At 46.2% G+C, this 21,688-nt stretch overlaps 1 protein-coding gene across 2 annotated transcripts in view; it reads left to right on the top strand.

Moving 5' to 3' along the window:
- The window catches only part of REV3L (REV3 like, DNA directed polymerase zeta catalytic subunit), a 251,234-nt gene that overhangs the window by 215,107 nt on the left and 14,439 nt on the right, over positions 1 to 21,688 (top strand). Inside the window, exons 25-31 of one of the 2 annotated variants that reach the window (XM_073337055.1) lie at positions 3,596 to 3,802; positions 4,180 to 4,289; positions 6,421 to 6,535; positions 13,538 to 13,675; positions 16,594 to 16,784; positions 17,846 to 18,092; positions 21,428 to 21,637. In XM_073337055.1, coding sequence (XP_073193156.1) covers positions 3,596 to 3,802; positions 4,180 to 4,289; positions 6,421 to 6,535; positions 13,538 to 13,675; positions 16,594 to 16,784; positions 17,846 to 18,092; positions 21,428 to 21,637 — 1,218 coding nt within the window. The remainder of the gene's footprint in view (positions 1 to 3,595; positions 3,803 to 4,179; positions 4,290 to 6,420; positions 6,536 to 13,537; positions 13,676 to 16,593; positions 16,785 to 17,845; positions 18,093 to 21,427; positions 21,638 to 21,688) is intronic. The other variant, XM_073337056.1, reaches the window with a different exon arrangement.

The raw sequence follows: 21,688 nt of genomic DNA, 5'->3' as shown, positions 1-21,688 counted from the left end.
ACTTCTTTCCGCCAGTACCATTGATCCACAGGGTCTTGCACAAGGAGAAGCAAGACAAGGCGACGATCATCCTCATAGCCCCAGCGTGGCCTCAGCAACGCTGGTTCGGCATGCTGCTGAGTCTGTCAGCAACCACCCCACTGCAGATGCTTCTTCAAACGGATCTACTGTCCCAGAGCCACGGCAACCTGCTGCATTCAAACTGGCGGCGCTGCACTTGACAGCCTGGCTGCCGCATGGCTGAGCGGGGAGGAGTGGCATTGCTCCGCTGGTATCCAGTGGGTTCTGTTGGGCAGCAGGAAGCCCTCCACCAGGGCTACCTATGTGACGAAGTGGAAACACTGTGACGGTGCCCCCCCATAAGGCTTTACGGAAATATGCTTATGAATGTGTGTGTGTGTGTGTATATATGACAGAACTGGAATATGTTTTATGCTACATATGCCATGTAACATATCTCTGTGAAGGTTATGATCTACTGAATCTATTCGTTCTATTTGTATGCATGTATCATTTTTGTATTCGAAGTTATGAATATTGGCTGGTGACTTGCTTGATTTCTAGTAGCCTTAGTAAGCATTTGGTCAGCTTCTTGAGAAAGGAATGTGCAAGTTAAATGCCCAATCAAGAAGCACTTAACGGACAATGGATCTTGAAGACGCCAATCCACATCTGAGCTTTCCCAAGAATGTGGCTTGGCTGGTAAGAAACTCAGTCATACATGGACATGTGACTTGCCCATGGTGACTCAAACTCCATTTTGTAGCTGGATTCTACACGGGGAGGGAGGGGCCTCTACCCACAGGAGAAAGTCTATTTAAACCCCTGGGAGACCCCTCCATTTTGTCTTCAGCTGGCTAAAGAGAGACCCTCTCCACCCTCAAGGATGCCTGAAAGAAACTGGAACAAAGGACAGTAGCTGCAGGGGGTGTGAGTGATTGCTGGACCCAGACTAGAAGGAGCCTAGTCTGTAAAAGGTTTCAGAGTAGCAGCCGTGTTAGCCTGTATTCGCAAAAAGAAAAGGAGAACTTGTGGCACCTTAGACACTAACAAATTTATTTGAGCATAAGCTTTCGTGAGCTACAGCTCACTTCATCGGATGCATTCAGTCTGTAAGCTTTCTGGAACTGGTGAGGTTTTTATCTGTATTCAGTTTTATTACTGTACTAGACTTAGACTTGCGCGTTTTATTTTATTTTGCTTGGTAATTTACTTTGTTCTGTCTGTTACTACTTGGAACCACTTAAATCCTACTTTCTGTATTTAATAAAATCACTTTTTACTTATTAATTAACCCAGAGTATATGTATTACTACCTTGCGGGGGGGGGGGGGGCAAACACCTGTGCATATCTCTGTCAGTGTTACAGAGGGCGAACAATTTATGAGTTTACCCTGTGTAAGCTTTATACAGGGTAAAAAGGATTTATTTGGGGTTTGGACCCCATTGGGAGTTGGGCATCTGAGTGTAAAAGAGAGGAACTTCCTAAATTGCTTTCAGTTAAGTTTGCAGCTTTGGGGCACGTGGTTCAGACCCTGGGTCTGTGTTGGAGCAGACTGGCGTGTCTGGCTCAGCAAGACAGGGCGCTGGAGTCCCAAACTGGCAGGGAAAGCAGGGGCAGAAGTAGTCTTGGCACATCAGTTGGCAGTTCCCTAGGGGGTTTCTGTGATCCAACCGGTCACAGTGCAGGGAGGAGTAGCATTGCTCCACTGGTGTCCAGTGGGTTCTGTTGGGCAGCAGGAAGCCATCACATAGGTAGCCTGGTGGAGGAAGTGGAAACGCTTCACATGTTGGGTCTCGGATCGGCTCATTCGTGCAGAGGAGGCCTCGCGGCAGGACATCCTAGACTATCTGCTCCACCTCAAGCTCCAGGGCTTGTCGTCCTCAGTCAAGGTACACCTGGCGGCCATTTCCACATTCCATCCTCCATTTCAAGGCAGGTTGGTCTTCGACCATCCCATGATGGCACAGTTCCTGAAAGGTCTGGAGCACCTTTACCCGCATGTCAGGGACCCAGTCCCCCTTTGGGACCTGAATCTTGTGCTGTCAAGGCTCATGCGTCTCCCCCTTCGAGCCCTTGGCATCCTGCTCCCTTTTGCTTTGCTCCTGGAAGGTCTCCTTCTTGGTCCCTATAACTTCAGCCAGTTGGGTGTCTGAGATCAGGGTGCTCACTTCAGAGCCACCTTATACTGTCTTCTATAGGACAAGGTCCAAATGCGTCCACACCCAGGCTTTCTGTCCAAGGTAATTTCTCACTTCCACATGGGCCAAGATATTTACTTACTGGTCTATGTCTGAAGCCTCATGCAACCACAGGCTGCATACTCTGGACGTCAGGCGGGCGCTGGCCTTTTACATTGATAGAACAAAGCTGTTCTATAAGTCAGCGCATTTTTTTGTGGCTGTCGCTGACAGGATGAAAGGTTGCGCAGAGACTCTTGTCCTGGATCACTGTCTGTATCCACTACTGTTACAAGCTGGCAATGGTGCCCCTGCCAGCTGTTGTGATGGCTCACTCAACTAGGGTACAGACTTCCTGGGCAGCCTTCCTTGTTCAGGTGTTGATCCAAGAAATTTGTCAGGCCGTAACCTGGTCGTCCGTCCGCACGTTCACTGCACACTATGTGCTGACCCAGCAAGCAGGAGATGATGCTGGTTTCAGCAGAGCAGTGCTACAATCGGCAAAGCTGTGAACTCTGAGTCCACTTCCGAGGATTCTGCTTGTGAGTCCCCTACAATGGAATCGACATGAGCAAGCACTTGAAGAAGAAAAAATGGCTACCTACCTTTCGTAACTGTTCTTCGAGATGTGTTGCTCATGTCCACTCCATTACCTGCCCTCCTACCCCTCTGTCGGAGTTGTCGGCAAAAAGGAACTGAGGGCGTAGGGCCGGCGGCACCTGATATACTGCACCATGAGCGCAGCACTCCAGAGGGCACATGGCTGTCCCTATGGATACCGCTAAGGCAAAAGTCTCAGATGACCGTGCATGGGGGCGCACGCACACCTATAGTGGAATGGACATGAGAAACACATCTCAAAGAACAACAGTTACAAAACGTAGTTAACCGTTTTTTCTCCTGCTGCTGCTCAGAAAGGCCTGTACTTTTGGAGATGAAGATAATTTAGTTTGAATTCCACTGTTTTCATTTTATGTCATGTAGACCTAGCTGACTATAGCTAATGTACATTCATGGCCCCAAACTGTTTCAGCTTGTCACCAAGAAAAATATTTAATGTAAAACAAAAACTTTAAGTTAAAAGGTAAGTATTCCAAGGAATATTATAGTTTAAAAGAATCCTGAATATTTAAAAGGTAGTAAAATAGTCAAATCCTATTCCAGTTAATAGTCTTTTAAATATATGTACAAGTGCAAATATCACATTGTCCATTGCCAATTCAAAAAAATAACATTAACGCTGCCCCCACAAACTTTCAGATTAAGTATATTAACAAAACCAGCCAAAGTACTGATTGCTAGAACACCTCACTGTTAATGTATATTTATGTCAAAGGCTAACTACTAATTCCTGTGTTCTGTTTCAGTTGGCTTTTTTTAAACGTTTTGTTTCTCTTCTTTCCTTTTTTGGTAGCCTTCAGTAAGAAAGGGCGTGTTGCCAAGAATGTTGGAAGAAATTTTGAAGACCAGGATAATGGTGAAGCAGTCAATAAAGGCTTACAAGCATGACAAAGCTATCACTCGAATGCTTGAGGCGCGTCAGCTGGGTCTTAAACTGATAGCTAATGTTACATTTGGTTATACTGCTGCTAACTTTTCTGGAAGAATGCCATGTATAGAGGTAAGGGATACAGATAAAATGCAAAAAGGATTTAGGAAAGAGACTGTTGTTAAAGCAGCACCAGATAATGTAATGTCATTGCTTGAAACATACATTTAATCTAAATGCTACCATAAGTGCTGTTTTTTTCTCTTAAAGTACTAAAGTGCTCTTTCCTGAATTCTTTCCTGTTTTATTGATTCATGTTTACAGTAAATCAGTTTTCAGAATTTTCTTTCTATTGTTGTTGGTTTTTTAAACCAGCAAATGCAGCCGTTTACTTTGCATGATGATGATGATAATGCAGAGATGGATTCAGAGTGATGGTGATTTACACAGGGGTTGTTTTGAATGCAGTAGTACAGAAGGAAAGATTTTCAGTGTATCTTTATTTGCAGATTGGGGATAGTATTGTCCATAAAGCCAGAGAGACCTTGGAGCGAGCTATAAAACTGGTGAATGATACGAAAAAATGGGGAGCTCGGGTCGTATATGGCGATACTGACAGGTAATTAATGGCTGCTTCTTCTGATGCTATGTGAAACTGTTTTCTTCCTTTCCACCTCACAAAGGAGGCTATCACCATGATCTGCGTTCAAAAGCTTACGGCAGGTCTCGATGGACCTATTTTTCTGTTTTAATAAATGATATTTGCCTGTTGCATTAAACATACAGTTCAGTACGTATTTCAATTCAGACTGTTAAATTACCTTTATGGAGTCTGAGCTAGCTTCCTCACTTTGCAAAGCTGTCAGATAGGGTCAGCTGGGCTACCATGGCAGTTCCCAAGTGCTGCTCATAGGGATAGAGACCCCCTTTCATGCCACCAGTCCCTCAAAAACTGATTGGTGGTTGCTGTTTGACTCCCAACCACTGCTAGGTGGAGGGTACATGCTCTTAAATGGACCAGAGCCCTGCTGGTATAGTTCCTAACTGGTGTGATGGGGCTGGTATAGTTCCTAACTGGTGTAACGGTGTGGTGACTCACCTCTGCGGCACCTCCTGCTGGTCTCTCAGGGAATTAGCTCTTCCAGCCTCCAGCGCGCCCTTTACAGGCCAGTGTCCAGCTTGCTGCTGGCCCCCGTCTCCCTCCCGGAGCCCGGTGCCCCTTTTACCCAGGGTGCTGCCCTCTGGCAGTACCCCCACAGTCTCTGGGCCTCCCCTCCCTGGGGAACCCCCACCCACTATCCCCACCTTGCCTCAGTCTTTGGCTACTGCTAATCACCATTGAGCCCCTGCACACTGGTGTGGACTGCAGTGTATAAGTCAATCATCACAGGCAAGGGGGGCTTGGACCTGCTGCCTCTGCCTCCCTTTGGGCTGCCCCCTGCGACTCCAGTACCTATCCTAGGCCATCTGCCAGGCCTGCAGCCTGGGGCTTTTCCAGCCTTTAGTCGCCAAGCTCCTCTAGCCTTCCCCAGCCCTGCTTCACCTCAGGTACCTTGATAGGCTCCCCAGCAGCCAGGCCCGTCTCTCTCAACAGCTAGAGGAGACTCTGTCTGCTCCTGGCCCACTGCCCTCTTATAAGGGCCAGCTGAGCCCTGATTGGGGCGTGGCCCCATCTGAGCCTGCTTTCCCCAATCAGCCAGGGAACTGTTTGTTCCCAGCCACAGCCCTCTCCTGGGCTGTTTTAAGCCCTTTAAGGCCGGAGCAGGTGACCACCCTGCTACAGTGGGGGTGGCCAGGCCAGAGCTGCCCCTTTTGAACCGGGTGCCTTTGGTGACTACTTCTGTGATCTGAGTCTAATGTTGGCCCGGCATGAAGTATTCCCACTCTATTTTAAAATGAAACCAGCTTGCACTTCATAACTAATTGTCATGCAATACATAAACTAAAAATATAAATAAGATATGTCCTGTTAGCTAATACACACATTAAGCAATACATTTTCTGGCTGGCTTTCAGGAAAGAAAAATTGATCATTAAACCTCAACATGGCAAAGATCATTATGGTAATTTTTCAGAGCAGGGACCGGCAACCTTTGGCACATGTCCTGCCAGGGTAAGCCCTTTCACAGCCATAAGGACTTAAAGATTCAATATTTTTTTTTAAAAAAAGCTGAAGTCCTGGAGCACCAAATATCGTCCTGCACATGAGAACCAGCTCACCAAACCATCAAGTGCCATTCCAATTTGACCCCTTCTGCACAGCCACTTCTCTACTAAATTCATACTGAATAAACTGTTTAGTACCAATTATATTCTTTATCCCTCCTCAATATAGAATTTGCTGTTTCTAGCTCAACCACCCACAGCCTAGCACTTTCAGATCGCAGGTATAGCATAGAATCTTGTGTTCCTGATGTCATGGGACTTGGGGCTGGGTTCCATGTCTTGGGGCCAGAAATGTAAAAATCTATTCAGTGGAAGAACTGTGATGCATGGACCACCAGGGGGAGGTAGGTAGGGAAGAAAATAAAGTGCTGTAAAGGAAGCTGGAGGGGAAGGGGTTGCTGTGAGAAATTGAGGATGTGTCAGTGAGTAGACTGGTGGACAATCTCAACGAATTTTGTCAACCACATATGTCCCTGTTTCCCAGTCAAGATACTGGCAAATGTATTATAGCTTGTAAACCCATTCCAGGCTTTATGTTGAAGTAATGGTGTCCCTACTTCCTATTTCTACTTTTATCTTTTTAGCATGTTTGTACTCTTGAAAGGAGCCACTAAGGAGCAGTCTTTCAAGATTGGCCAAGAAATTGCTGAAGCTGTAACAGCTACCAACCCGAAACCAGTAAAACTGAAATTTGAAAAGGTAAAAGGAAAATACATTTTACGCCAAATGTCTGGATAGAAAATGTTATATCTTTAAACACATTAGGGGTTCAGCTGTTCAATAAGGTTTTGATTTTGATCGGTGACTTAACAGTATCGTGGGTGTTTCTTTGAATGTACGGCCGGCAGTCCTTTCAGCTGTATTTCATTGTCCTGCAGTTGTCAGAGGAAGTCTGCAGAGAAAATTTAGACATATTGGCTCCAATCACCCATAAAGAACAGGTTCCTGAATGCAGTGTGGATCAAAATAATTCTACTATTATTGCACATCCAAAAGAACAGTGGAGAATGTCTTTAGTTTGTTTGTTTGTTGTTTTCATAAATGTGTCTCCTTCACTTGTATTGACATGATGAATGGTAAATGTAATATCAGTTTAAGGGCCGCTATATTGTTGAGATTGTCCTTTCGTTTAGTATTTTAAACTAATTTATTTTTAGAGAGGGAGAGACAGCACAATTCAATAGAACAATATTGAGAGTCTGGTGGTTCTTCAAGTGATGGTCCCTATATGTAGTCCACTGTGGGGTGCACATGTGCTCCTTGCAACTGAGTCCGGAAGATTTTTCATTAGCAGTGTCTGTTTGTCCATGCCTTTGCCCTGCACCTTCTCGTGCTCCAAACTGAGGACATAAGGGAAAGCATGGATCAGTCGCCTCTCCAGTTCCTTTCTACCACCTCTAGTCTCAGACCAAACCCCTTCAGTGTCCACAGCTTTACTAGCATTCCTGCCTCAAATTCAGGTTTTTTTCTGTAGTTGACCTTTTGTAGATTGTTAGTCTGGGGCTTCCTCCATCATTTGGGGTACTTGGAATGCCCAAGATCTCCACTTCAAGCCCTGTGCGGCCTGCCCCCCGTTGTTCCCAGTTAGTGTCTTCGATGACATTCGCTTATACTGCTTGGGTAGTCCCACATTCCCTCCAAGTGCAATATTTGATTTTCCTTTTGGCTCCAAACCTGGCAGTCTTGTGAGTTCCAGCTCAGAAGATATCTGATGGAGTGCTGGATGAGGCCCTAGTCCGACCCTGGGTCTTCAGACCCCCTGTACATCGGCCAGAGATGCCTAGAAGTGTCCCACCAACCACAGTGCTCCCTAGCTCCAGAACATCAGAGGGCAGACCTAAGGACTCTAGCAGGCAGTGCAGATGGGAGGAGGGTAAGAGCAAGCACTCACATGAAAAGTGAGACAAATCCTCTCTCTAGTCCTCATCTAAGAAGAGGACTTTCTCCCGTATGCCCTCCAAATCTGATGAGACTCCATGCTCCAGTATGGATATATCAGGAGCTCATGGGAAGCACGGATCCAACTTGACTCATGGGGAGCCAAGAGTGTTCCAAAGCCACTGATCACTGAAGGAGCTAGCCCAGGCCTATCAATAGCAAGGCAAAGAAGGGCGCAGTCATCAACTGAACCAACAGTAGAGTCCATCAGCAAGGAAAAGGATTCAGTGGTACCAATGCTCATCGTCTGACCTAAATTAGCACTGTTACCTCTACCAAAAGGCAGAATCCCCTCTCCCTCTCCATCCTCTATGACTGGGTGTACTATCCTCAACAATCTGGCTATGTATTCTGACCCACAGTCACCAATACTCACTGATACAGGTGACTACTAGTGGTGCCTGCAGTGTCAGTTCATCATTCACCAGTACGGTCGATCAGCCTAGAGTTACAAGGCCTGTGGAATCTGAGGACTCGTACTCCTCCAGTGAGCATGAGACTGAAGTCAGTGGCTTCACTGACTATACTATGACATGAGATCAGCCCCGACAAAGGTTCCATAATTTCCTAGGCATCTTCGTACTCCCATAGAACACACTGCCTGGCTCAGGACCAATAGTACCCTTCCCCCTAGGGAGCACCACCTTATCCATATGATCCATCTCACTGGCCCTTTTAGGGTTCCCAGGATCTGCATTTGAGACCTCCCAATTTCAGGGGATCAGAGAAGGAGTTCAGACAGAGGTCACCTCATAGAAGAGAACCTCCAACCCTCTTAGGAGCACTATGAGGCGGAAGAACAACCTGAGCAAATGGACCTACTCGTTTCTGCTGCACTTTTGTCCTCATCTCCTGACAATGCAGTTGCAGTGGCCTCACCATCGCCATCCAGAAACTATACACAGTTTCATGACCTCCTGAGGAGAATCACAGGTGCACTGCAGTTTCTCCTGGAAGTTCAAGACATCATTCACAAGTTGCTGAATATCCTCCACACTGCAGGTCCTAGCAAGGTGGCACTTCCAATCAATGAGGCCATATTAGAGCTGACCAAAATAATCTGGCATCCGCTACCTACTTTTGCTCCCCATTCCAAAAAGGATGGGGGAAGAAGTACTTTGTCCTGTCTAAAGGGGTAGAATACTTGTTTTCACGCCCTGAACTCCCTAGTATGTCAGGCCATCACTGAACATAAGAGACTGCACCAGCCTAGGTCTGCTCCCTCTGACAAGGATGCTAAAACATGAACCTCTTCAGAAGAAAGAATTTCACCTCAGCTAGCGTACGTTTCCACTTTGTGAATTCTCAGTCCTTGGTGTCTAAATATGATTGTATTCATTATAATTTTTCTGTATTCACTGACAAACTACCCCAGGAATTTAGACCACAATTCCAGGCCATCATCAACAAGGGTAAGTTGATAGATAGATTATCCCTGCAAGCTTCAGTTGAGGACACAGTTTCTCATTCCGTGGCAACTTTGATCATCACAAGACGAGCTTCGTGGTTTCAATCCTCTGGGTTTCCAAAGGAAGTTCAAGCTCCTGTGGAGAACCTCCTCTTAGAGAGCAACAACCTATTCAGTGACAAAAATGGATAAGTCACTACACACCCGTAAGGACTCTTGTGCAAGTCTCCACTTCTTAGATATATACACTCCAGCACCTCAGAGAAAATACTCCAAACTGCCTCCATGCAAACAACATCTTGCTCCTCAACCCTGTTACCACCAGGGTGCCTCTGAGCCTCCCAGAAAGTGCCAGAGAGTGCAATGCAACAGACAGAACATCCCTCCATTGTACTCTTCCCAGTCCCAGGCTCCCACAAAGACATTTTTGATGGGATCCTTGAGAGCCGCCAACCAGTTCCCCCAACACCCATACTCCATTTGGTGGCCATCTGGCCCATTTCTCCCCAGTGTGGCATCATATTACATCAGACAGATGGGTTCCAGAGATCATCAACAATGGCTATACAATAGAATTTTTGTACATCCCTTTCAAAAAAAAAAAAAAAAAACCCCATCCCCCTGTCCCTCTTGAAAGACCCATGTCATGAGGGGTCACGAAAGGACTCTCAGACAGGAGGTGCAGACTCCCTACTCACACTATAGCACGGGGGGGGGGGGGGCTTTTATTCAAGATATTTATTCATCCCTAAAAAGAAAGGAGGCTGGAAACCTAGTCTGGATCTCAGACAATTGAATATCTTCATATGCTGTTCAAAATTCAGAATGATCACCCTGGCCTCAATAATCTCCTCTCTAAACAAAGATGACTGGTTTGCAGCTCTTCATTTGACAGATGCTCATTTCCACATAGACATTCACTCAGTGAGCAGGAGATTCCTGCACTTTACAGTGGGCCTAGACCAATTATCAAGGCAAAGTGCTTCCCTTCTATCTCTTGACAGCCCTGAGGGTTTTTCACAAAGGTGCCATCCATGGTGGTGGCATACCTGTGTCACCATGGCACCCCAATATTTCCCTACTTTGATGACTAGCTGCCCATATGTCGGTCATACTAGGACAGTCGGTGGTCCTTTCCCTTTCAGCCTCCTTCAATGCTTAGGACTCCAAGTAAACCTAGAAAAGTCCACGTTAGTACCCATGCAAACTATAAACTTTATTGTAGTAACTTTGGATTCAATTACAACCAAAGCATACTTGCCCTGGGTCAGATTCCAAGCTCTGAGGGACCTCATCAACCAGCTTTGATTGAGCCCTCAGACAATAGTGTGGTCCTACTAGATCACATGTCTTCCTTTACCTATGTGACACCCTCTGCAAGGTTCCATCTTCAGGGCCTTCACGCTTGGTTACAATCCAAGCAGAGGCAGTCCAGACAGGAGAGTCTTGATTCCCCACAGTGTTCTGGCATCTTTCAACTGGTGGGTGAAACAAAGAAGTTGTATTCATTGGGGTTCCCTGTGTTTCCCGTTCCATCCACGAAGAGGTTAATTATGGGTGCTTCCCTACTGGGCTGTAGCACATCGGACAAAAATGTGGTTCAGGTTCTAGGACCCAACTAGAATCCAAGCTTCAAATCAATGCATAGTAAGGAGTACATGAAGTTTCCTGCTTTTCATCCATGCTGTACACATTCAGGTTATGTCAGACAATATGACTACAGTATACTACAGCTACAAACTGGGAGGATCAAGTCTGCTCCTTTGCACGGAGGAGATCAGACTCTGGAATTAGTGTATGCAACACCATATCACCCTCTTGGCAGTGCATCTCCCAGGAGCAATGCACACCTTGGTGGACAGCCTCAGTAGCACTTCTACAGAGACTGAGTAGAAACGTCACAATGTGATGTTGCATTGTATTTTCCAGCAGTGAGGATTTCTTCATGTCCCAAGAGAACAAGAAATACCCAACCTACTGTTCCCAAGCAGCTCGGGGACCCATTCCTAGTAGAGTGGTCAGAGCCACTAATATAAGTTTCCCCACCCATTCCCCTCTTACCACGAGGGAAATCAAGCAGGACAAACTGTCAGTTATCCTGGTGGCAGAAGTAGTTTTGGTTCACCAGCATTGTGCAGATGGCCTCACAGCCATGCATCCAGCTATATCTGAACTTATTGACTCAGGTCAATAAAAGACCACCAATCCCAATCCAGCATACCTCTATCTATTTGGTATTTGGATGTATGACAAACCTAGAAAGGACATGTTTGTAGATGATATACTCCATCCTCAGTTATAGCACAAAAATCTCTGAGGGAATGTTATGCTACAAAGTGGATTTTCCTTTGGTGCTAAAGTCATTAGATACCTTTAGAGGACTCATGAGAATCCCTACCATCTTGGACTACTCCTTTCTCTAAAGAAGTTGAGTCTAACTCTTAGCTTGCTGTGTGTACATTTGCCAGCAATTAATCCCTTCCATGCTCCAGTGGGAAACTGTTCTTCACGCACCCTACAACTGTGAAATTTTTGAAAGGCCTTGCCAGAGGCCTTTCCTCTGGTACTAAAATCGATGCTAACTTAGGATCTCCGTCTAGTATTGTCAGCTCTCGTGAATACTCTATTCAAACCTCTAGCCCAGCGGTTCTCAAACTGTGGGTCAAGACCCCAAAGTTGTGACCCCATTTTAATGGGGTTTCCAGGGTTGGCTTAGACTTGCTGGGGCTCAGGGATGATGCCCAAGTCCCACCACCCTGGGCCAAAGCCTGAGGGATTCAGCCCTGGGCGGCAGGGCTCAGGTTTACAGGCCCTCTGGCTGGGGTGAAGCCCTTGGCCTTCGGCTTTGACACCTTCCCAGTCCAGGGCAGTAGGGCTCAGGCTTTGACTTTGGCTCCCCAACACGGGTCAATGGGAATCAGGTGGACTAAGGCTTCAGTACCCCCTCCTGGAGTCGTGTAGTAATTTTTCTTGTCAGAAGGGGGTCGCGGAGCAATGAAGTTTGAGAACCCCTGCTCTAGCCTCATGCTCCCTTCTCCATCTGTTTATGAAGGTGCCTTCGTGACAGCAGTCACCTCTGCCAGAAGAGTAGGTGAGTTTGAGGCCCTTACGGCAGAACTGCCCTACATGGTCTTCCATAAGAGTAAGGTTTTCTGGAGGTTACACCCGAAGTTCATTCCAAAGTTTCCATCAGAATTCCACTATAATCAGATCAGATACGTACCTTTTTTCTACCAAACACCTTATATCACCAGAGAAGACAGGAAGCTCCATTTTCTGGATAGCCATCGAGCCTTAGCTTAGCTTTCTACTTGCAGGGACAAAACCCTTTGGGAAATCGAACTATTCCTTTCCATTGCTGAGTGGATGAAGGGGAAAGCAATCTTTTCACAGAAACTTTCTCAATGGATTTCGGGTTGCATCCCACTTTACTATGAGCTTACAGAAACTCTGTCCCTCAAGGTGTGAGGGCCCACTTGACCAGAGCAGAAGCTATCTCCCTGGCTTTTATTCAGGCTGTTCACCTCCTGGAGATCTGTAGAGCTGCAATGTGGGGTTCTATGCATAGCTTTACTAGACTTTTCTCCCACATCAGATGCATCCTTCACTACAACATCCATGCGGTCTGTGCACTCCCCTTCTCTGTGAGTACTGCTTGTGAATTACCCACAGCGGAATACACATCAGTTGAAGAAAGGAAGATTACTTAACTTGTAGAGTAGCTGGAGTTCTTGGGAGATGTGTGGTTCCTATGTGTATTCCACTGCCCACCCATCTTCCCCTCTCCTTCGGCTCCTTTCCTAAGGTGATTTACAGTAGAGAAGGAACTGGAGAGGCAGGCAGTCTGCGCTTCCCTTTACGCCCTTGGTTTGGGGCATGAGGAGGTGTAGGGCACAAGCACAGACCAAAAGATACTGCTAATGAAAAATCTTCCAGTCTCAGCACCTCACAATGGAATACCCATCGGGCCCACGCATCTCAAAGAACTTCAGTTACTGTAAGGCAAGTAACCTTTCTTTATGGCTAGAATGGCAAGAGAATTCAGAATGATGGCTGTCACTGTTAGACTGTATGTGACTTTGTGTGCCTGAATATTACAGGATCCTCAGTTTGCATATCACATGTGACAATATCTAGATAGAATATAAGGTGAGTTAAGTGTGGAATGACGGTCTGAACCTACATTTTTCCTGTGGACCTTTAATGTTCCTTTAACTTTTTATTTGTGTTTGTGAGGAAACAAAAGGTAAAAAAGTCAAAATTAACATTTCCTTAGAAAAACCTCTAAACATGCAATCCTGTTATGCTGCCAGTGAATAACAGTATAAAGAGGCTACCTGTTTTTAACACTACAGGTGTATTTGCCATGTGTCTTGCAAACCAAGAAGAGGTATGTGGGATACATGTATGAAACACTGGATCAAAAAGACCCAGTATTTGATGCAAAAGGCATAGAGACCGTTCGAAGAGATTCTTGTCCTGCTGTATCCAAGGTAAAATACACTCAAATTCTTTCAAGTTTTACAAATACGGTATGTTGTTCCACTGCAGTCCTTAAAAATCATGTCAATACATGCCCCCATAAAAATTCTAACTCTGGAGACAAGATCTGTCTCTGTTCTTTGGGGTTTTCTCCATTATTTCTGGCATGAGTAGTGCAAGACCGGGATTTCTGAACTGAACTGTGGACTGCTACATGGTTTTATAGGACACTGCCACAGCCCACCATACCAGCACCCAATCCTTCAACACCTTAAACCAGGGGTCGGCAACCTTTCAGAAGTGGTGTGCCAGGTCTTCATTTATACACTTTAATTTAAGGTTTCCCGTGCCAGTAATACATTTTAATGGTTTTTTAGAAGGTCTCTCTCTATAAGTCTGTATATTATATAACTAAACTATTGTTGTATGTAAAGTAAACAAGGTTTTCAAAATGTTTAAGAAGCTTCATTTAAAATTAAATTAAAATGCTGATCTTACGCCGCCGGCCTGCTCAGCCTGCTGCCGTCCTGGGGTTCCGTTCACCTAGGCCGGCAGCAGGCTGAGCGGGGTCTGCAGCAGGGACCCCGGCTGGCAAGGGGCTGGCAGCCAGAACCCCCAGACTGGCAGCAGGCTGAGCAGGGCCAGCGGCTGGGACCCCAGATTGGCAGTGGACTGAGCAGCTCCTGAGCTGCTTAGCCCACTGCCGGTCTGGGGTTCCGTCCACCGGCTCCTGCCAGCCAGGGTCCCGGCTGCTGGCCCTGCTGCCAGTCTGGGATCCCAGCCCTGCCCACATAGAGTGGGTACCTACCTTCTCCCTGGTTCTAGCCCATTCTCTTCCTCTGTCTGCACTGAGATGAGGGTGGGAGTGTGCTGAGCACAGGGTGGGGGATGAAGGAGCAGGCTGGGGGTTGGGGTGAAGGGTCTGGCCAGGAGCTAGAATGAGGGAGGGGGCTCAGGGTTGGGGCAGGAGGTTTGGGTGTGGATTGCTTACCTGGGCAGCTCCCATTTGGTGCAAGGGGTGCAGGTGGGAATGTGTGGTGGGTGCAGGAGCTCCCATTTGGTGCTCAGGGTGGCGGTGGGAATGTGGGGGGTGCAAGAGTCAGGGCATGGAGTGAGTGGGGGCTGGGTATGTGGGGGGAGCTGGAGTCAGGGCATGGGGTGTGTGAGGGGGGTGCAGGGGTCAGGGCAGAGGGCTGGGAGGGGGTGCAGGGGTCAGGACAGAGGGCTGGGAGGGTATGTGGGGAGGTGCAGGGCTCATGGAAGGGGGCTGGAGGGGATATGCCCTGATTCCACCCCCCTTCCCCAAGGCCCCGTCCCCACCTCTTCTCCGGAGCAGCTTCTCAGAGCAGCTTCTCCCCGTCCCTTGCAAGGACCATCAGCTGATCGGGAGGGAGAGGAGGAGGGGTAGGAACCCAGCACGCTGGGGGAAGAGGCGGGGGAGGGGGGAACTTCCTTGCTGTGCAGCAGCAGCCGGCAGCACCAAGCTTCTTCACCCTGCCCAGGGGAGCAGAGAAGAGCCTGCCGGGGCGGACAGGATTTTTAATGGCACGCTGCTGCCTGCCAGGGTCCCAGCCTGGGTTCAGCAGCGGGCTGAGCAGGGCCGGTGACTGGGACTCAGCAGGCAGCAGTGTGCCATTAAAAATCGGCTTGTGTGCTGTAGGTTGCTGACCCCTGCCTTAAACTAAGCAAAACTTTTCATTGTATTCACTCATTAGAGCACATATGATCCTTCCCTCAGGTCCTTACAATGTTTGCAGAAGGCTGTCCTTGGAACTTCTCCCCTTTAAGGTGATCAGGAGCCTCTCTCAAATGCTTTGCACCTTTCAGGGTGTTCATGGGGGATTCTACCACCCTCTGGTGTCCCTGCCAAATAGTAGCCATTCTACCACACTTCTCACTACACAGCTAGTTTAGCCAAGAATTCATGTTGAGGGTGTCCTTTCTTAGCTGTCTATTTTCCATTTGTTTTTTAAAAAAAGAATCAGCTACTCATACTCAGTCAAATCAAAACCAATTTCCTTTGAAACAAGGAAAAGCACCCTCCTCAATAAGGGCTATTTCTGTGCCATATTTTATCTTTTAACCCAAGCTGTTTTTTCAGTAGAGCTATTCAGAAAAAGATGGCAAGAATATTTTTGAAGTGGGAGAATATCTTTTTCACTCTATCCAAACTCAAAAACTCTTCAACTGTTGGGAAAAAAAAACCACCTTCAGGCAGAGATGAGGCATGGAAAATGTGAGCCTGAAAGGTGAAAATGCCAAAAAGTTGAGTGACTAAAAATGGGGTGCCAGAATGGAAACAATTATGTTTTATGTAGCCCCTTCCAACAGAATACTTGTAATGTCGTCTAGCACCCTGTGAACATTTTTGTTCATCTTTCTGCTGACCTACTTTTGCTGAAGGCCAAAACGTCAGTTATTTTTTATGTTCTGTTCCCACAACATCCTCCTTGCTAATGACTCTGTAAGTGATGGATCAGTCTTTCATTAGAAAAATATGTGTTGCGAGAAAGTAAAAAGTAGTATGCAAAATATTGTTAACCTCAAATAAACTGAGAAACAGCTGCTCATATGGTGCATTTATTTAGCACCTTTGAAGAGTGGAGGAGAATACTGAAAGGTGTCATATGTAATGTTCTATTTCAAAATTAAGAAAAATCTTTCTATATAGTGTAGTGGCGTTTGTCATATAAATTTCATCTACAGTGCTCTTTTTAAGGTTTGTTTGCTTTGTAAAATAAAATTAAAGAGATGGAAGATACTCAGGGGTTTCTTAGAGAAAAACAAAAATTGGTACTTTTTTTTTAAACGTATGTTTTTGAATTTATACTGAATATATATTATAAAATATTTCTTATATAAACTTAAACTCCTTTTACTAATGTTGAACAAGAAGCCAGATTTTTCACATCTCTCCTTTGTTTTGAAGATACTTGAGCGTTCTATCAAGCTGCTATTTGAAACACGTGACATAAGTCAGATCAAACAGTATGTTCAGAATCAATGCATGAAATTATTAGAAGGCAAAGCCAGCATGCAAGATTTCATCTTTGCAAAGGAATACAGAGGGAGTTCTGCTTACAGACCTGGAGCCTGTGTACCAGCACTAGAAATCACAAGGTAAATGAGAAGCCTAAAAGTGCTAATCGTGGATTTATCAGACACCTGTTTCCTTAATCTTTTGTGCTTCTGGTTGTGGTTCTCAGCCCGCTTCTTAGAGAGCGTATGTCTACATCACAGACTAACATAGTACATAGTTAGTACTAGCCCTAGTTGGGTGTCTCAGAAGACGGATCAAGGATTGAATAATAATGGAAACCCAGTTTCTTCCTTACTACTAGAGATTATCACTCAAGGTCAAGAACAAGGCCTACTGTCAAGGCAGTGTAGCGAAACCTATGCTGTTACTGACTGTTCTGTGTATAAAGGACTTCAATCTCAGAGGTCATTTGACGCCTCTCACTGGCAGTAGATTAATTTTGTAGAAAAAATGTTGTTAGTGGATTCTCTTATTTTAATACTATTAAGCCTCTCTTCTGCCATAGTTCGTGATACTAAACAGCAGTCCTGCTTGTTATTAGCGTGTACTTCACCATACTGATTTTTTTGACAATAGAAGGTCAGCTGCATATGAACCAGTTCAACATATTTTGCCATCCCTTTAATTTTTCCTTATATTCAGTACAAAATTTCTTAAACTTATGGCCATATTTTTCCTAGTAAAATAAAATGGATACCAAAAAACAAACCCTGCTCTTAGCTCAAGAATATAAAATCATTTGTACTCTGGTCATTTGTGCTTATTTGAATGTAGTGGCTGCTCTTTTATAAAGTGTTCCTTTAACTTAGGGTTAGTCAAAAGGTGACCTGTAGACCAAATATGACCTGTGGCCACCCTCCTGTTACTTCTGGAGGCTGGGCTGTTTGGATCAAGATGGAGCATAGTTTTCTACGACCTGTATTCCATGTGGAACATACCTATGTCTTAAAGGTCAAGACAGCTTGCAGCATGCTCCTTTTTATGCTTGTTAGGTGCAGAACTCAGGCTTCGGGAGAGCTGTCGATATGACCTTCAGTTGGGTCAAGTTTGGATACCGTGATTTAAATACCTATTTGTTTCACTTGCAAGTATTTAATTTTAAGATACATTGTGAGGACTTTTTTTTTTTTTTTTTAAACAGGAGGATGCTTGCATATGACCGTCGTTCTGAGCCTCGAGTTGGGGAAAGAGTACCCTATATCATTGTGTATGGCATGCCAGGATTGCCTCTGATACAACTGGTGAGGCGGCCCATTGAAGTCCTACAAGATACCAACCTGAGGCTGAATGCCACATACTACATCACCAAACAAATTCTTCCACCCCTGGCTAGAATTTTCTCACTAATTGGCATAGATGTTTTCAGCTGGTATCATGAATTGCCAAGGGTAAGCGTGTCAGATAACACTTAGTGTATTTGGGTAGTCGTTGAATTTGATTACTCTTTTTTAAACAAAGAGTTGTATGTGAGGTAACAGCAGGGCTGAGTTATTTTATGAGGTAATAATTTGGTGCCTGAGTGTATAAATTAAATCACTAAACCCTCTGCAGTTCTTTCACTTAGTAAAATTAGTTTCCCTTGCAGCTCTTGTACTCAAGGTTGGGCCTATCCATATCATCAGCTGTGTTTCCTGGCCTCTTCCAAAATTAATTCAAAAGAAGCTAAGGGCTTGTCTACACTGGCAATTAACAGCGCTGCAACTTTCTCGTTCAAGGGTGTGAAAAAACACACCCCTGAGCGCAGCAAGTTGCAGTGCTGTAAAGCGCCAGTGTAAACAGTGCCCCAGCACTGGGAGCTAGGCTCCCCATGGAGGTGGTTTCTTTAGAGCGCTGAGAGAGCTGTCTCCCCATGCTGCACCATGACCAGACAAGGCACGTTAAAGTGCTGCCACAGTAGCACTTTAACGTTGCCAGTGTAGACTAGCTCTTAGTACAGGGACGGGCAAACTTTTTGGCCTGAGTGCTACATCGGGTTTCCAAAATTGTATGGAGGGCCGGTTAGGGGAGGCTGTGCCTCCTCAAACAGCCAGGCGTGGCCTGGCCCCTGCCCCTCACCCAACCCCCCACTCCCTGTCTCCTGACTGCCCCCCCAGGACCCCTGCCCCATCCACCCCTCCCTGTCCCCTGACTGCCCCCAGACCCCCACGCCCCTGACTGCTCCCCACTGCCCCATCCAACCCCTTCTCTCATTCCTGACTGCCCCCCCCGGGACCCCTGCCCCAACCAACCACCCTTTCTCCCTAACTTCCCCCAGAACCCCTGCCCCTGACTGCCCTCTCCAATCCCATCCAACCCCCCTCCTTCCTGACCCGCCCCCGGGACCCCTGCCCCTATTCAACCCCCCTGTTCCCCGCCCTCTGACCTCCCCGACCCCTATCCACACCCCCTGACCCCACCACCCCAAACTCCCCTGCCCTCTATCCAACCCCCCCGCCCCCTGCCCCCTTAATACGCTGCCTGGAGCACCAGTGGCTGGCGGCGCTTCAGCCGCGCCGCCCAGAGCACCAGGACAGGCAACCGTGCTGCCCGGCTGGAGCTAGCCACGCCACGGCACAGCACAGAGCACCGGGTCAGGCCATGCCTCTGCAGCTGCACTGCCCGGCAAGAGCTCGCAGCCCCTCCGCCCAGAGCATTGCGCCGATGGCACAGTGAGCTGAGGCTGCGGGGTACATGGAAGAGTAGGGGAGGGGCCGGGGACTAGCCCCATGGGCAGGAGGTTCCCGCAGGCCGGATGTGGCCCGCGGGCCATAGTTTGCCCGCCTCTGCCTTAGTACATACTACATGTGTTCTTTGTTAACATATCTGGATATGTATCTAGTTTTGCATTTGCATTCACCCTTTAATTTTCTCTCTAATACCTGCATGCATCTACTCAAAACCTATGAAAGGCCCATGTACTTATCTGGCCATCTTGGAAAAGCAAAGTTTATATTTCTACATCAATATGTTTAGGAGAGATACGCACCAAAAATAGGAGGAAAATATTTAAAAGCGAATGACAGGAAATTTTAAACCCTGATGTCTCTGAAACTCTGTGATTTGCCCAGGAATATTCGGGGGGGAAAATCTACTCTGGGTTGAGATGTAGTAAGTGAAAAGTTGGGTGGATTGTTTTGTTTTTGCTGAATATAAGGAGGGTAAAAAAATTGTGCTTATACAAAAAATTAGCTTTGCCCTTAACTATGGATTGACCAGCACCCCTCTATCGTAATGTGTTGTATTGTTTAATTGTCACTCAATAGAATCATTATTAAAAATGTTCTAGAGTTTTGTTTTTATGCTAATAATGTCCATACAAGTTGTACTTTCACTTCTGCTTCTTTCCAATGTCCTGATTAATCTACTGTGAGATTTACACAAGCTAATACCTTCAACAGATTGCTCCAGTAGAACTCGTGGTGCCACAATGCCAAGTCCCTGGAAAACTTGTCCCTTTCATGGTGCTCTGGGTAGAGGGGAGGTTCTTCATTCTTATAACAACTGGCTGCTCTTCACCCTTCTGTGGAACCCTGGTGCATTTTACACCTTTGTTGTGTACCCTAGAGCTCAGACCCTGCCATCACCAGAAAACTCCAAATTCCCCTTTTTTTTTCAGTATGTTCTAGTTTCTCCTACCATGTGGTAAACAATGTTCCCGACTGGCTTTTTGGTACACTCACTACAAGGATCATCTGTACACTCTGCCTCCCAGTGTCCCACCCTATTGAATGCTGGACAACACAGCTCTCAAGAGCTCCCTGTCGCCATAGTGATGGATTAAAAGCTCAAGGAAAGTTTTGTGGCAGCAGTTAGATGAGAGGAGACAGAGGCAGTGCAGGTTAGCCTTGTGTGCAGAGTGCTTACTTTCTTCAAGGCTGCAGAGCTGGGTGAAGTACCCTGAGAGGGGAGAGGTATGTGTATGTAGTGAGGGGAGGAGGCGAGGGCCAAGCTCAATAAAAGTCTGTCTGGGGTGAGGGCAACAGTAGGAGGAAAAGTCTGTCCAGGACATGGGGAAGAAGACTAGGTGGAAGACTCTGCCAGGAATTGGATGGCAACCCTAATATTTAAGAGTCAACCTGGCATTTTGGTGGATCCTAGAGCCTGTTTCTTCTTAATGTATCCCTGGGTGTTTGGGCTAAAATCACCAGTGAATGGACATGAAAAGCATGTGACAGGGAATTACATTAGTACTTGGAAACTAAACTTGGTGGAAGAGAGGTGGAACTCAGAAGAGGAAAAAATTGTTAACTTCTGTTCATTGTGTTACATTTGGGGCCTAAAATTTCCCTGTTTCTATTATGTGAAATGAGAACAATTGAAACTGCAGTCATGGGCGTACTCAGAAATGAGTTAGACCAGCACCGAAGAAGAACCTTTGCAGGATACCAGCTAAACCGATTTGTGAACGTAGTTTGGCGAGATGAGTTCCTCCTGTCTAGGAATATGTCTAGCATGTAATTCTGTTACTGATTCTTTCTGCTGCTGCCTCATGCTGAGCTTGGCTGTGAAACAGCTCACAGTGCATGGGTGGTCTCTGTATATGTAGCTTAACACACATTGAAGCACTTAGGCATAAATCATACACTTCAGATGAAGAGACTTAGTTCTTGTTAATAACTAACACATGAGCCCAAGCTCTGCAGATCCTGTTAAATTTATACACCTTAAAAATCTGATGAATGACTCAGACATAAATATAGCAGCCGACTTAAGAGCTCCTCATCTCTTAAACTTTTTTTTATAGATCCAGAGAGCTGCCTCCAATGCCCGCACCGATCTGGAAGGCCGAAAAGTCACGATCTCCCAATATTTCACTACCTTACACTGTCCTGTGTGTGATGAACTGACACAGCGTGGGATCTGTAGTAAATGCAGAAGCCAGCCACAGCATGTGGCAGTGATTCTCAACCAAGAAATCCGAGAGTTGGAGCGTAAGCAGGAACAACTGGTCAAGGTAGGAATAAAGCAGACACAGCATTTTGTCATTGACCAATTAGTCAGCTGC

Source organism: Lepidochelys kempii, chromosome 3 (genome assembly GCF_965140285.1).
Source record: "Lepidochelys kempii isolate rLepKem1 chromosome 3, rLepKem1.hap1, whole genome shotgun sequence".
Taxonomy (NCBI): domain Eukaryota; kingdom Metazoa; phylum Chordata; order Testudines; family Cheloniidae; genus Lepidochelys; species Lepidochelys kempii.
This window is presented reverse-complemented; position numbering and strand designations above follow the sequence as displayed.